We start from the raw sequence: 17199 nt of genomic DNA, 5'->3' as shown, positions 1-17199 counted from the left end.
GGTTGCACAAAGGAGTGAGCTTAACGGGGCACAATAGGAACACTCCATTTCTGCATCCCCAGTTGCCCCAGGATCCCTCCAATCCTGGTTTTGGAAACCTGCAAGCAACTGCCCTGCATTATTTAAAGAGGTTCCAAAGCCTCTGTTCTGACGCATGAGGTAGCTGTCAGCTGCTTACACTAATCTTATGTCTAAGTTTTATATATAAAATTTTTTTTCAAGCTTTTTTTTTTTACATTTTTTTTTAAAGATGTACAAGGAAGAAATCCTCACAGTCACAAGATGAAATAAATCAGAGACTGGGACGGCAAGGTGGTAGAAAGGCAGTTTGGAAGGAAGTAAAGTAAAAGGTTTAAAAGAGGTCGCAGCTTGGGGCTGAAGGGACGCTGCATAAAACCTAAAGTATTGCCTACTTTGCACCACAAAAGGTGCACTGCAGGCACTGCTCCCCCACAGAGAGAGAGAGAGAGAGAGAGAGAGAGAGAGAGAGAGAGAGAGAAATTACCACGTTAGTCAGCAACACAACTGCTCTCCCTCCAGTCACATTACTTGATATATTTGACAGATCAGGACCTCAGCTTAGTACCTTGATCTAAAAAGAAAGATGGGGTAGAATGGAAATTCCTTCATTCTTACATAATTTTTCAATTCATAAACTAATCTTACTAATTAAATATTGTATTTTCTTTAATGAATACATATTATTGCTGTTTACTTTAATACAGGCAGTCGCCGGCTATTGGTGATTCGGTTTTATGGCGCTTGTCTGGCACCATAAAATCGGCGATTTATGGTACCATAAGACCCGAGTTTCGGTTATTGGCACCATAAGGGGCAGATAATAGTTATGGTGCCATAACATACCTAACAGAGGTGCCATTAACTGCAATTTGGTGCCATAAGCACCATAAATTGATGAGTTTCAGTTAATGGCAGTTTTCATTTATCAGCGCCCTGCCGATAACCAGGGACTGTCTGTATCAATATTTGAAAATTAGTAAATCATTTATCTATCATATAAAAAACATAAATCTCTGAGAGAGAGAGAGAGAGAGAGAGAGAGAGAGAGAGAGAGAGAGAGAGAGAGAGAGAGAGAGAATTACTATTTTTCTTATGTGATATTTAATCTTATTAAACTTACTAATACAGTATTAACCATTATTATTTTAAAATTAGTAAATAATTTTTCTATAATAAAATGTATTTAGTCATGAAAATAACATCAAAATACACCAATTAGTGAATATTTATCATTGGAAAAACCAGCGAATAGGCGAATTTTCTGCAAATAATGGGTAGATATGGTCCAAAGAAAAATCTGCGAATAAGTGAGTCGGGGAATCTCAAAAATGCGAATACGGCGGTTGACTGTACACACTTCTTAGAGCAAGCCATAGACGCTACTTTCCTCTTCTTATCCTTTCTAACTAACTTATTAATGTGACTAATTAATGTTTTCCATGCTTTACTGTCCCAACTGACACATTCCCCACAAGTCAGATCTGGTGAGCAAGTTTGACTTTTACAAACTAATCAAATTGAATGCAGATCATAACAAGATAAGCAATTCCGAAAATTCTGCAGCTGCTGTACAGTGTTGATAGTACCAGCCAGCAGAAACAACTGAAGTTTGTGCTGAGTCAATTCCTCTTTTCCCCAGTAGTGGGTGGGGGGTGGGGGTTATCACCCAGCCAAAATAAATATATTGCTACCGCGAATTCAAAAAATCTTAGCCCCCAACGGATAGAAACTATAACTATGTAACTACCTGGTAAGTTGCATACATAAAACCATGAAGTATAAGATATAATATTTACTCTCTGATTTACTGACAGCAAGGCTGATAGTTAGGGGGGGGATAACACTATAGAAATAGGGTTAGGAATTAGGCTTAGGTTGTTCAGGGGGTCGTGGTAGTATTAAGTTAGGCTAAGTTAGGTAAAGTAGGATAGCTTTCGAAAAATTATATAGTGATAAGGAAAATTGAAGTTTCCACTCTGAAGTTCAAGGAGATAAATTAGGTTAAGGAAAATCAGAATTTTATTTAATAATCTCCCAATCTTTTCCCATCATACTGGCCCAATTGTGTCCATATCAAAAGCCTCTACAGAATGATGACCTAGCGTGATAATGCTTGGATGGTGGAAGGTTGAATTTTTGTTGAGGATGTATCATGAATTATGGCAGGTTTAGTAGAAGTTGGTAGTCCTCTTTGCTGCAAGCTTTCCTTCTATCTGGTCTCTACAGTGTGCCATTATTTTCAATCTAAGTACTATAGGAGATCAGGAAACATTTGCAGTCAATATTAAATTTCACCCTCCTTATCAGTTGCAAGGATCAGATGCCATAAATAACTGTAAAAACAAAAATCACATAACTTACAGCATATGAGTCCACATCTGAGTGTATTGCTACTGTCTTGATGCCCATTTTTCTTGCTGTGTTGATCACTCTACATGCAATTTCACCACGATTTGCAATAAGAATTTTATCGAATGTTTCTTCATGTGGATCTATAGGATCTGTAGTATAAATAGATGATAACCTCACATGGGATGTCTGAAACTGTCTTTGACCCTGTAAATAAATAGAAATATTATGTCAATAGATAATAAACATTACCTCTAATACTAATCAAATAATGCAAATTAGTGCTACATTTTCAATTACCAAAACATGCTTTTCATTTACAGAACTAAAATTATATTTTTATAATAAAAATGATATTGTTAAGATACAATGAAGTTTTATACATACTTACCTGGCAGATATATACTTAGCTATAGACTCCGTCGTCCCGACAGAATTCAAAACTCGCGGCACACGCTACAGGTAGGTCAGGTGATCTACCATTCCCGCCGCTGGGTGGCGGTGTCCGGAACCATTCCCGTTTTCTGAGCCAGATTTTCTCTTCCACCTGTCTCCTGAGGGGAGGCTGGGTGGGCCCTTAATCGTATATATCTGCCAGGTAAGTATGTATAAAACTTCATTGTATCTTAACAATATCATTTTTATACATGCAACTTACCCGGCAGATATATACTTAGCTGATTGACACCCTTGGTGGAGGGTAAGAGACAGCTAAATACATACAAAAATAAAAAATTTTAATAATGGGAAACTACAATTGTTGTAGGATATCAATCCTTGGTTCTTACCTGTCTGGGCAGAAGACTTTCATGATTACTGTCATTTAGTCTGAATGCCTCAAGAGCTTCAGCGAGGTAACGACCTATCACCGAATAGCCCTTCTGGATCATGTCAATGGGGGCTAGCCCGCTTACGCGACAGAGCCTGCATGGATCGTACCAATGGGGGCTTACCCGCTTACATGGCAGAGCCTGACCTGTATCTTATCAATGGGGGCTAGCCCTCTTACATGACAGAGCTTTAGGTTTTACATAATGCACAACGAGGAGACCACAAGTTAATCCCGACCACCTGACCTTCCTAACCATGTTAAATCTAGGAACTGAAAGGGGTTATTCCTATACCCTCTTCCAATCAACCATAAAAACCAAACACCATAATGCTAAAATTACATTAACTAAACTAATTGGGATTAACCTCAGCTCCTCCTCCCAGCACTAAATCCGCGGAAACATATGCTCCCAGTGAAAAGCACTTCTCATAAGTAACTCTCACATCTCTAAGATAGTGAGAGGCGAACACCGAGTTACACTTCCAATACGTGGACTCTATTAGGGCTTGAAGGGACCACGTTTTATGAAAGGCCATTGAGGTTGCTATGGCCCTCACTTCGTGTGCTTTCACTCTGAGGAGCCTAAACTGTTCTTCTCCACATTTAAGATACGCTTCCTTAATAATGTCTTTAATGAAAAACGTAAGGGCGTTTTTTTAAATAGGTCTTGTCGGATCCTTGACCGAACACCAAAGACTTTCTTGCGTACCTCCCAAAAGAGACTTTCTTTGTAAATAAAATTTTAGCGCTCTTACGGGACATAGGGTCTTCTCCTGTTCTTCTCCCGTAAGAGAAGAGAGTGCTTTCACTTCAAAGCTTCTAGGCCATGGTTTTGATGGGTTTTCGTTCTTGGCTAAGAAGAGAGGCTTAAAAGAGCAAATTGCAGCCTCCTTCTTAAAACCCACTCTGCCTTCTAACGCTTGAAGTTCACTCACCCTTTTTGCCGTGGCTAGGGCGAACAGGAATAGAGACTTCCTTGTCAAATCTCTAAAGGAAGAATTATTGGCAGGTACGAATTTTTCAGACATAAGATAATGAAGTACTATATCCAAGTTCCAACTGGGATTCTTTGTGTTCTGACTTTTTGAGGTCTCGAAAGACCTAATAAGATCATGTAGGTCCTTATTGTCCGACACATCCAGGCCCCTATGCCTGAAAACTGAGGCCAGCATACTTCTATAAGCCTTGATCGTAGAGACAGCTAGGCCACACTTTCTTCTAAGGTTAAAGAAGAAAATTTGCAATGTCGGTTATAGAGGTACTGGAAGAGGATACCTCATGCGCCCTGCACCATCTTCTAAACACCTCCCACTTCGACTGGTACACTCGTAACGTGGAGGGTCTCCTGGCTCTTGCGATTGCTTTTGAAGCTTCTCGAGAAAACCCCCCTCGCTCTAACGAGTCCTTCGATAGTCTGAAGGCAGTCAGACTTAGAGCGGGGAGGTTTTTGTGATACCTGTCAAAGTGGGGCTGTTTGAGAAGATCGTTCCTTAGTGGGAGCGATCTGGGAAGATCCACCATCCACTCCAGCAACTCTGTCACCCAATCTAGGGCTGGCCAAAAGGGGGCGATCAACGTCAATTTCGTTCCTTCTGAGGAGGCGAACTTCCTTATTACTTCCCCTACTAGTTTGAAGGGGGGAAAAGCGTACCCGTCTAGTCCCTTTCAATCCATGAGGAGGCCGTCTATCGCTATTGCTCTTGGATCTGCGATCGGGGAGCAATAATTCTCCAACCTCTTGTTCCAGTTGGTTGCGAACAAGTCTATGTTCGGCCTTCCCCATAACCCCCATAACTGCTCGCACACTTGAGGGTTGAGGGTCCATTCGGTGGGGAGGACTTGGTTTCTTCTGCTTAGCAGATCCGCTCGAACATTTCTCTCTCCCTGTATAAATCTCGTTAGCAGAGAGATCTCTTTCTCTTGAGCCCAAAGCAACAACTCCCTCGCTGTCTCGTAAAGGGAGAATGAATGGGTTCCCCCTTGCTTTCTGATATACGCTAGGGCTGTCGGGTTGTCGGAATTGACCTGAATGATCGATCCTGAGATCTGCTTTTGAAAGTGCAAGAGAGCTAAGTGAATGGCTTTCAACTCCTTTTTGTTTATGTGCCAGGACACCTGAGCTCCTTCCCAGGTGCCTGACACTTCTTCCGAACCCAACATTGCTCCCCACCCTACATCCGACGCGTCTGCAAACAATGCTCAGAGAGGGCTCTTTATGTGTAAGGATACTCCTTGACCAAGTTTCTTCGGGTCTAGCCACCACCGAAGATCTTGCTTGATCTTGTCCGTGATCCTGAATGATTCTTCAAGGTCCTGGGAACTCTGATCCCAGTTCTCCTTCAGATAATACTGAAGGGGTCTTAGGTGCAGTCTCCTTCAGGAAACGAACTGCTCCAACGAGGATATGGTTCCCAGCAAACTCATCCATTCCCTCACGGAGCAATGTTCTTTCCCTAGAAACACTGACACCTTTGCAAGGAAGCGTTCTATTCTCTCTGTTGATGGAGACGCTAGAAAACCCCGAGAATCCATCTGAATCCCCAGATAAACTATGTTCTGCTGGGGATCCAGCTGGGACTTCTCGAGGTTGACTAGGAGTCCCAGAGACTGTGTCATCTTTAGTGTTACCGAAAGGTCCTCCAGACACTGATCCTTCGACTTTGCTCGTATTAGCCAGTCGTCCAAATACATCAAGATCCTGATTCCTTTTAAATGTAGCCAATGCGCCACATTCCTTAGGACACCCGTGAAGACTTGAGGGGCCGTCGACAGTCCGAAGCAAGGCGCTAGAAATTGGAAGACTCTTCCCTGTGACATGAATCTGAGGTATTTCCTTGATGCCGGATGAATTGGCACATGGAAATATGCATCTTGAAGGTCCAGGGATACCATCCAGTCCCCTGGACAAAGAGCAGAAAGTACAGAGGAAGAAGTCTCCATCGAGAACTTCTTGATCACAAAGAAGTTCAGTGCACTTACGTCCAGAAACCGGCTCCACCCGCCCGAGCTTTGGGTACCCAGGAATAGACGGTTGTAGAAACCTGGTGAATGGAGATCTTGAACCCGTTCTATTGCCCTCTTCTGCAGCATAAGTTCTACTGCTTGCAGGAGAGCTTGACTCTTGACAGGATCTTTGTATCTCGCTGTTAACTCCCTTGGAGTTCTTGTTAAGGGAGGATATTCCCTGAAGGGGATGAGGTATCCTCTCTCGAGGATAGAGAGGGTCCAGCTGTCCGCCCCTGTCTGCGCCCAGACTCTGGCAAAATTCGAAAGTCTGGCGCCTACAGCTATCTGGAGGACTTCTTCTTCATTTTGCCTTCCCGGCAGGTCTCCTGGAAGGTCTTCCTCTGGTGTCCGGTCTTCTACCTCTAAAAGCGGTTCTTGAGGAGGAAGAGGCTCCTCGAAAGGGCTGCTGAAGAGGTGCTTTCTCCTTCAGCTTGAACCTCTTTGCTGACTGTGTCAGTAGATCCTGCGTAGCCTTACCAGCTAAGGATTTCGCTATATCCCTCACCGTGTCCTGTGGGAAAAGGTGGTTAGATAGTGGAGAATATAGCAAGGCCGACCTCTGCAGAGGAGATACTGACTTGGACAGGAAAGAACCGTACACTGCTCTCTTTTTTAATACTCCCGATCCAAAAAGGGCAGCCACTTCCACCGAACCGTCCATCACCGCTCTGTCTAAACAAGATAATACACTCGATAGTTCCTCCATACTGACAAATTCGGGATCTTGGGCTCTCTTCGCAAGGGCTCCCAAAGCCCAGTCCATAAAATGTTATTGTGATTATACAATTAAGTTTGTTCATACTTACCTGGCAGATATATATATAGCTGTATTTTCTGAAGTCCGACAGAATTTCAAAAAACTCGCGGCACACGCATGGCGCGGCCAGGTGGTAGTACCCATTCCCGCCGCTGGGAGGCGGATATCAGGAACCATTCCCATTTTCTATTCATATTTTATTAATGCCCCTGTCTCCTGAGGGGAGGAGGGCGGGCAATTTAATTATATATATCTGCCAGGTAAGTATGAACAAACTTAATTGTATAATCACAATAACATTTTGTTCATGCCACTTACCTGACAGATATATATATAGCTGAATCCCACCTTCGGATGGTGGGAAGAGACAGAATAGGATTTTTTAGGGAACTTAAATTAAGTAGATGATATACATCTTGGTTCCTCACCTGTTAGCAAAGTAGACTCTGTGATTACTGTCACTTAAGGCTGCTTTTGCTTAAATCAGAGTTGCCAACCAGGTGGAGACCTGAAGTGCTGGTGCGCTCTGGATGATCTGTCAACGGGTACGAGACCTCAACGTGACAAGACCATCGAGCCATACATATGAGGGCAACGAAGCAACTGACCACCACCTGACCAACTATTCAAAAAACCCCTTAAAACTAACTAAAGGATGGGAGATCTTCACATAAGACTCACCACAACCTAAAAACACAACAATAAAACTAACCTAAGCCTAACTAAGGGAAAGGGAAAGAGCTACTTCCGGACCCCAAGACTGTGTCCGCAGAAACGTATGGCCCCAGTGAATTACAGTCGTCATAAACGTTCTCACATCCCTTAGGTAATGTGAGGCGAAGACGGAGTTACTCCTCCAAAAGGTGCAATCAAGAATGTCCTTGATTGACATATTCTTTTGGAAGGCAATGAGCAGGTAGCGACAGCTCGAACTTCGTGAGCTTTCACTCGTAAGAGGCTCAAATCAGTCTTCTGGAAAGATGAATGAGCCTCCTTAATGACGTCCCTCAGAAAGAAAGCAACAGCATTCTTAGATAAAGGTAACTCTGGTCTCTTCACAGAGCACCAGAGATTACCTGAGGGACCTCTTACCTCTTTTGTTCTATGTACATAGAACTTGAGAGCCCTGACCGGGCACAGGGCTCTCTCTGGTTCTTGGCCCACCAGACTTGACATACCCTTGATCTCGAAAGTTTTCGGCCAAGGATTCGAAGGATTTTCATTCTTCGCCAAGAAAGTTGGGTTCAAAGAGCAGACAGCATTGTCTCCTTTGAATCCCACTAAATTACTAAAAGCTTGAATCTCACTAACTCTCTTAGCCGTCGCAAGAGAAGTTAGGAAAAGAGCCTTCCTTGTCAAGTTTCGAAGAGACGCTGCCTGAAGCGGTTCGAAAGGGCTTGACATAAGGAACTTAAGAACCACGTCAAGGTTCCATGAAGGCGGTCTCATTTGAGGAATCTTCGAAGTCTCGAAAGATTTTAAAAGATCATGAATGTCCTTGTTGTCAGAAAGGTCAAGGCCTCTGTGCCTAAAAACCGCTGACAACATGCTTTTATATCCCCCCTTGATGGTAGGGACCGCTAATTTCTGCACATTCCTGAGAAAGAGCAGAAAATCAGCTATCTGGTTCACAGAGGTCGAGGAAGAGGAAACTCCCTCCTTTTTACACCATGCCCTGAAGGAAGCCCACTTCGATTGGTAAACAGCTCTTGTAGAAGCACGTCTTGCATTTGCGATTGCTCTCGCAGCTGCTTTCAAAAAACCTCTCGCTCTGGCCAACTTTTCGATAGTCTGAACGCAGTCAGACCCAGAGCAGAGAGGTTTGGTGAAACCTTTCGAAGTGAGGCTGTTTGAGTAGATCTTTCCTCCAGGGCAATGTCCTTGGAAGTCTACAAGGAAAAGACATGACCTCTGTGAACCATTCTCTCGCTGGCCACATCGGAGCGATCAGGGTCAACCTCGTCCCTTCTGAGGCCGCAAACTTCCTCATGACTTCCCCCAAAATCTTGAATGGTGGGAAGGCGTACAGATCTAGACCCGTCCAATTCCAAAAGCAACGCGTCTACAGCGATCGCTTCTGGATCCAGGACCGGGGAGCAATAAAGAGGAAGTCTCTTGGTTCCTTGAACGTCGCGGAATAAGTCGACCAGAGGACGTCCCCACAACCTCCAAAGGTCTCGACACACGTCGTTGTTCAAGGTCCAATTCCGTCGGTAGGATTTGTTCCCGACGACTGAGAAGATCGGCCCTGACGTTTTGCACTCCTGCAATGAACCTCGTCAGGATTGTCACCTTTCTTCTCTTCGCCCACAGCAGAATCTCCCTCGCCAGGAAAAACAAAGTTCTGGAGTGTGTTCCTCCCTGATTTTTCAAATAAGCGAGTGCTGTGGTATTGTCTGAGTTTACCTGAACAATCTTGTTCTTCAAACTCCTTTCGAAGAACTGCAGAGACAGAAAGATTTGCTGCAAGCTTCTTTGACATTTATGTGCCAGGCTACCTGTTCCCCTCCCCAGGAGCCTGACACTTCCTTCCCTCCTAGTGTTGCTCCCCAGCCCGTGATGGAAGCGTCGGAGAACAACACTAGGTTGGGGCTCAGAAAGACTTAGGGACACGCCCTCCTGTAGCTTCTGAGGGTCGACCACCATCTTAGATGGTTCTTTATAGGAAGAGATATTCTCAATATGGCATTGAGATCGTCCTTGGCCTTCCACTCGTCCGCAGGAAAAACTGGAGAGGCCTGAGGTGCAGTCTTCCCAAGGAAACAAAACCTTTCTAGCGAGGAAATGGTTCCCAGCAGACTCATCCATTCCCTCGCCGAGCAAGTCTCTTTCCCTAAGAAGGCCGAGATCTTTTCTAAACCTAGCCGCTGACGTTCCTGGGACGGAAACGCTCGAAAAGCCACTGAATCCATCTGAATCCCCAGATACACGATGGACTGTGTCGGGGTCAGATGCAACTTTTCGAGGTTGACAAGAAGTCCCAGGGACTTTGCTAGGGCTAAAGTGAACTGCAAGTCCTTCAGACACTTTTCTCTCGACGACGCTTGATCAGCCCCCCCCCCAGTCGTCGAGGTACAGGGAAACTCTTATCCCCGAAGAGTGTAGCCACCTCGCCACATTCTTCATGACTACGGTGAACACCATTGGAAGCCATGGTCAGGCCGAAACACATAGCTCTGAACTGCCACACTTTTTTGTCTAAGACAAACCTTAGATACTTTCTTGAAAAGAGGGTGGATCGGGATGTGAAAGTACACGTCCTGCAAGTCTAAGGACACCATCCAGTCGCCGGTCTCAAGGCTCCCAGAACAGAATGAGGCGTCTCCATCGTGAATTTGGTCTTTTCCACGAAAAGATTGAGCCTGCTTACATCTAGAACTGGACGCCAACCTGACGACTGCTTCGGTACTAGGAAAATCCTGTTGTAAAAACCTGGAGACCCCAGGTCCGCGACTTGTTCCACCGCTCTTTTCTCGATCATTTGTTGAAGAAGATCGAATAACACTTGCTTCTTCTCTCCCTGATAGGATGGAGAAAGGTCTCTGGGAGACGTAGAAAGAGGAGGAAGATCTAAAAAGGGGATCTTGTACCCCTGCTCCACGATCTTGAGGGACCAAGAGTCCATGTCCCGCTCTCTCCACGCTCCCGCAAAAAAACTCAGTCTGGATCCCGACTGGTGTCTGAAGGACATGCTTCTCACTTGGAAGGCTTTGATTTAAAGGAAGCTCTTCCTCGTGAAAACCCTCTCCCTCGAGGAGCTGCTCTCGAGGGGGGAGCCCCACGAAAGGGCTTAACCTTCTTCGGCGGTCGAACCGAAGCTGAAGAAGTTGAAGGTACTGCCGAACGTCTTGTAGACTGGGCTAAGAGGTCCTGCGTTGCCTTCTCTTGCAAACTGCTAGTCAGGTCCTTAACTAAAGTCTGGGGGAAGAGATGGTTCGAAAGAGGAGAAAAAAGCAAATCCGCTTTCTGAGCTGGAGTAACTGAACGAGCTGTGAAATTGCACAGCAAAGCTCTCTTCTTCAATAAGGCCGTTCCAAAATGAGAGACGATCTCCTCCGAACCATCCCTGACGGCTTTGTCCATACATGCTAACACGCTGGACAGCTCCCCCAGACTGAGAGATTCTGGGCTTCTCGCTTGCAGATCCAGAACTCCCAAGCACCAGTCAAGGAAGTTGAAAACTTCAAGAGTCCGGAGCAGACCCTTCAAATGATGGTCCGTCTCCGTAGAGGTCCAGGTCACTCTAGCAGTGGATAAAAGAGACCTCCTCTGCGAATCCACCAAGCTGGAGAAATCTCCTTGAGCTGAAGAAGGGATACGAACCCCCACTTCTTTGGTTCTATACCAAATACCCCCTTTTCCGCTGAGTCTAGCTGGAGGCAATGCGAAAGTCGTCTTGCCTTGATCTCTCCTTCGTACCATCCAATCTTGGAGTTTCTTGAACGCCCGTTTAGTGGAGAGCGAAGTTTTCTCTTCAACAAACTCCGGAGTTTTACCAGTCTTAGAGGATGAAAACTGCAAAAGGAGGAGACTTGGGAGCTGCAGGCTGAAACTTGTCCTCGAAGGACGAACGCAAACAGCCGCACGAGAACTTTATAATCTGAGATTGAAGGGGCAGCAGAAGGTTCCTCTTCAACCGAGTCAGCCGAACTACTCAGCTCTCCTTCTTCTCTAAACGGAAGAGGAGACCGCCTGTCCGGAGAGGGCGTACGAATGTCGGGTCTTGTCTTAATCAAAGGACCCCTATCCTTACTGGATGAAGCCTTATTTCGGCTGTCTTCTTTGTGGCGCTTACCACTTGAAGCAGGTAGAGCGTCCTGACGAGGACGAGCGTCCTTAGCGACAACCGAGGCAGCCTCACTTGCCAGAGAAGCGTCCTTATGTTTCTTACATGAAAGGGAAGACATGTTGGCCGGACTACGTGCATGTGCGCGCAAACTAGCGTCTTGGGGTACGACTTCTTGGTCGGAGTCCCCAAAAGCATCTTGAAGAGCGTCCTGAACGTCCTGTCGAGCGTCCTGCCAAGCGTCCTGCCGAGCGTCCTGCCGAGCGTCCTGCCGAGCGTCCTGACGAACGTCCTGCCGAGCGTCCTGCCAAGCGTCCTGCCGAGCGTCCTGACAAGCGTCCTGTCGAGCGTCCTGCTCCGAACGTCGCTGCCAAGCATCCTGCCAGAGCGTCGCTGCCTAGACGTCCTGCCTAGCGTCCTGCCGAGCGTCTGACGAGCGTCCTTGTCGAACGTCGTGCTGAGCGTCCTGCCGAGCGTCCTCAAAAAGCGTCTTGACGCAACGTCTTCCTAGAGGACGAACGAGATCGCGAATCGCCGAAGGAGACGCGATCGGCGAACGAGACGAAGTAGGAGAGAGAAGGAGACTGCTTCGTCCTCTTGACGGGCAGTCTAAGGTCCTTCCTCCGCTTAGGCTCGACTGCTGCTGGGCGATCCTCTGCAGCCCATAAGCGTCGATAGCTGGTGTCCGAAGGGACCAATAAGAATGTTCTTCGTTGGTGATGAACGAACAGAGGAAGCAGGACTGATCCTGCGAGAAGACGAGGGGCGAGGGGACGCCTCCTTCCTTCTCACAGGTACAGCTACCTGCTTCTCAGGGAGACGCGCCTGTGCACGCAACCCAGCGTCCTCATCGGAGGAGATCTTACCCCTTTTCTGAGGCGGAAAAGCGTCATACGCATCCTCCGACGAAAGCGGCGATACAGAACGTGAAGCGTCCTCAACACAAAACGTCCTTTTCAGAGGACGAGAGTCTCTCCGAGCGCTCCACCCCTTGCGCGGGGAGGACGCTTCGGAGGACGAAAAGCACTCCTTCAGGACGCGCGCTCGTGCGCGCTCCTTGGCAGCCTGGGACTTTGCAACAAGGCCTGCCCGAAGGGACGCCAGATCGGTTGGGGAGCCCCCGTAACCCTCTTGCGGCTTTTCGACATCAACCCTCTCCCTGAAGTCTTGGGAGTCCGATAGAGGTCTTAGGCCTAGAGGCATTATGGGGCCGATCTGACGCCCCCTCCACAACACTAGGGGCACGATCACACACTTGAACAGAGCCAGTTTCCAAGGCTTTCACTTTGGTCTCCAGAGTGCGTAGAGACTCCAAAATAAGAGAGAGAGCATTAGCTTCTCCCGACACAGAATCGGAGCCCGAAGGCAACACAGGTTTAGGAGTTGCAAACTCTACAGGTGTTAATACAGGAGAGATATTAGCCTTACCTTTGGTAGAACCACTCCTGGAGGAAGACCTCCTGATCCTATCGCGTTCCAATTTAAGGCGTTAGGACTCATATACTCTCCAATCATCATCGGTCAATCTCTCACATTCATTGCACCGATTATCCACCAAACAATTATGCCCCCTACAACTCATACATACTGTGTGGGGGTCTACCGATGCTTTCGGTAGCCTCACCTTACAATCAGTCCTCACACACACTCTGAAACTCACAGCACTTGATCCAGACATCACGTTTACAGAAAAGCCAATCCATCAAAACGGTCCACTATCCGATGCCAATTCAACAATCCAATTCAATACCAAAAAACCAATCAGATACTTAAAAGCGAGTCAAATCCAAAAAATCCTGAGCAGAGGTCTGTAAACAGTTGTTTACCGACCGGCGACAGAAAAAAATATGAATAGAAAATGGGAATGGTTCCTGATATCCGCCTCCCAGCGGCGGGAATGGGTACTACCACCTGGCCGCCCACTGCGTGTGCCGCGAGTTTTGAAATTCTGTCGGACTTCAGAAAATACAGCTATATATATATCTGTCAGGTAAGTGGCATGAACAAAATTAAATACCTCGAGTGTCCTGAAGAGGCCCTTTAGGAGATGATCTAGTTCACACATCCCCCACGTCGCTTTTGCTGAGAGTAGAGCGCGCCTCCTTGAAGAATCGACTAAGGAAGCGTAATCTGCATCTGCGGATGAAGGCAGTCCTAAGCCCATAGGCTCCTGGGTATCGTACCATCTTCCAGGTTTACCCGTCAACTTTGAAGGAGGGCATGAAAAAACAGTCTTGCCCGCTTCTCTTTTAGTTTTAAGCCACTCTCCAAAGCCTTTGAATGCTTTTTTCATGCTAAGGGTAGGACGCATTTTCACGAATGAGGATGCTTTTGGAGACTTCGTGCTGGATAACAAAGATCCTGGAGAGGGCGGATCCGCTGGTTGAAGCTTATCTCCGAACTCCTGCAACAACAACAAAGACAATCTCTTATAGTCAGAGACTACTAAATCCACTGGTAATTCCTCATCCGAGACTTCTTCTAAGTCTCCGGCTGTAGGAGATCCCTTCGGAGGAGAGCGGTTCTTAGAAGTAGAGGGACTTCTCTCAAAAGAAGAAGATCGTCGCCCGTGCGACATATTCTTGCTACTACAAGGCGCAAGGGAGCTCGTAAAGGCATGAGATCTCCTCTCAGTAACCTGTTTTCTACCAGGTGAAGGGCTCCTACTCTCAGAAGAGCTCATAAAGTGCGAAGGGGTCTTACTCCGACCTAAGCTTCTACAAGGTTCCTGGCGCCTGCTCGACTCCTGGATTCCTCTTGACTCCTGATGCCTGCTTGACTCCTGGCGTCTGCTAGACTCCTGGCACCTGCTTGACTCCTGACGCCTGCTTGACTCCTGAAGCCTGCTTTACTCCTGAAGCCTGCTTGACTCCTGGCGCCTGTCTTGACTCCTGGTAAGCTCTTGACGCCTCTCACTAGACTCCTGGCGTCTGGTAGGCTCTATACGCCTACTATATTCTTGGCGCCTACTAGGCTCTGTCAACTCCTGGCGTTTGAAAACATCCTGTTTCTTAGGCTCTTGACGCCTAACCTGGTCCTCAGTAGAGGAGTCCGACTCCTGACCTCTCCGAAAAGACGTAGCTGATCGTTTGCTCTGCGAGCGGCTACCGCTGGGAACTTTCTTTCTATACAGAGGAGAGGATCGCATAAAGGGAGAACGAGAGAGTCTCTCAGGAGACGAGCGCCTGCTAGAGTGAGAAACTTCTCTTCTACCAGGAGAAGAAAACTTCAATCTCTTCACTGGAAGGGAGGAGTCTTTCCTTCGAGACGAATCCGTATGTAGAGCGCCTACCAGGGAGGATATTTGTTCCTGTAGATTAAGCAGAAAGAGCTTAGTCGGGTCTTGAGCGCTGGAGACGGTCTTCTCGCCTGTTCTTATACTCGAAGGAAAATTCTCTGGAAAGCGCTCAGGGCTCGAATCAAAAGCGTCTCCTTTCGGCGCAACCCGGATCTACTTCAAAGCGAGGACGAGGACTTGCGAAGCCAGAAGCTCCATCCACGCCTAGACGAGGAGGAGTCCGACGCGGAAAAGCACTCTTCCAGGATGCCTTTTCTACGGCTATCCAAGGCAGCCTGGGTCGTTACTTCAGGATCTGCCGAAGGGACGCCTGATCGTTTGGGATGCTCCACATCCTCCCTGCGGCTTTTGACATTCCTCCTCCCCTGGTCCTGGGAGTTTGGAAGCGGTCTAGGCCTAGGAGCAATGCGGAGCCGATCAGACGCCCCCTCCACTGCACTGGGGTCACTGTACTCACTGACACTCTTACCTTGCATTTCCATAGCTTTAAGCTGATCCTGAAGCTCCCTGATCGAGGATCGCATTCTTTCCATTTCTGAAAGTGAATCCTTAGATTCAACGCAGGGAGAAAGGGCTGAGGTTATGGGAGAAACATCATCTAGCTTGTTAGTTTCTAATTCAGGCTCAAAAGAACAGGATCTACTCGAGCTTCTTGCTGAAGCTTTTCTAGCTCTATCCTTCTCTCTTTTCTTAATATAAGAAGCTAAATCCTTCCATCCTTGCTCTGTAAGTCCCTCACATTCAGCACAAGTTCTATCAAATGCACATTCAGAACCTCTACATTTAACACAAAGTGTATGAGGATCTACCTCTGCTTTAAACAACCTAGTTCTGCATTCGTCCCTTGCACACACCCTAAACTTAGGTGTTACCTTAACTTCAGCCATATTAATAGAAAAAACCAAATCCAAGTCCTAACAGTCCACAATAAGCGTATACCAATCCCGAGAACAAACAAGAGTACTTCACCAAATCAGGCCAACCAATTCTCGGCAAACGAGCAGAATTCCAACAGGAGAGACCAAACAACAGTTGTTGCCGGCCTCAGCGACAGAGAAAATCTGGCTCAGAAAACGGGAATGGTTCCGGATACCGCCACCACCCAGCGGCGGGAATGGTAGATCACCTGACCTACCTGTAGCGTGTGCCGCGAGTTTTGAATTCTGTCGGGACGACGGAGTCTATAGCTAAGTATATATCTGCCGGGTAAGTTGCATGTATAAAATTAAGTTTTATAACATCCTTACTAAGTAATTCCTTAGCTAATGATTAGCCTCGCACTGCAACCTAAATTAAAAAAATTTGCGTGCAAGTGACTTGCAATGCATGGTGACAATTCCCGCCCACAGCAAAGGGAGCTCACAAGTGACAGAAGCTTACAGCGTCATTCTTGCTTAATGCTGCTAAGTCCATGAAAATCAGAGGGGAGGAGCTTTCTACGTATGGCAGCCAAACAACAGAAAATTTACACTAGCGCTAGTTCTGGTAATGGTGTGGTTAGAATGCCCCGCCCACTACCGGGGAGTATATGTAGGTAATAACCTGGCAGAGAGCTTCAATTCATTTTCCACTCTTAAAGTTCATGCATGGGGAGGCGGGTGGGCTCTGATTAAGTACATACAAAACCTTATTTTATCAAAAATGATATTGTTAAGATACAATAAAGTTTTGTACATACTTACCTGGCAGATATATACTTAGCTATAGACTCGGTCGTCCCGACAGAATTTCAAAACTCGCGGCACACGCGACAGGTAGGTCAGGTGATCCGCCATTCCCGCCACTGGGTGGCGGGGTCTGGAACTATTCCCGTTTTCTAAGCCATAATTTTCTCTTCCACCTGTCTCCTGAGGGGAGGATGGGTGGGCCTTTAATGGTATATATCTGCCAGTAAGTATATACAAAACTTTATTGTATCTTAACAATATCATTTTTGTACAAGTAACTTACCCAGCAGATATATACTTAGCTGATTGGCACCCTTGGTGGCGGGCAAGAGACAGCTAAAACAAAATAATACTTAAACTAAATACATTAAAAAACAGGGAAAAAACAACCTATGTTCTTGGATAACATAATCCATAGTTCCTACCTGATTGGGCTGAAGACTTCATGACTACTGTCGATGAGTCTGCTTGCCTCAAGAGTTT

At 46.5% G+C, this 17199-nt stretch overlaps 1 protein-coding gene across 1 annotated transcript in view; it reads right to left on the bottom strand.

The window, feature by feature from the left end:
- The window catches only part of LOC135224528 (propionyl-CoA carboxylase alpha chain, mitochondrial-like), a 309211-nt gene that overhangs the window by 289882 nt on the left and 2130 nt on the right, over window positions 1–17199 (bottom strand). The window contains exon 2 of the mRNA XM_064263599.1: window positions 2383–2577. Within this exon, the coding sequence (XP_064119669.1) occupies window positions 2383–2577 (195 nt within the window). The remainder of the gene's footprint in view (window positions 1–2382; window positions 2578–17199) is intronic.

Source organism: Macrobrachium nipponense, chromosome 12, assembly GCF_015104395.2.
Source record: "Macrobrachium nipponense isolate FS-2020 chromosome 12, ASM1510439v2, whole genome shotgun sequence".
NCBI classification, from domain to species: Eukaryota; Metazoa; Arthropoda; class Malacostraca; order Decapoda; family Palaemonidae; genus Macrobrachium; species Macrobrachium nipponense.
The sequence above is the reverse complement of the archived record's forward strand: the minus strand, read 5'-3'. Positions and strand labels throughout refer to the sequence as shown.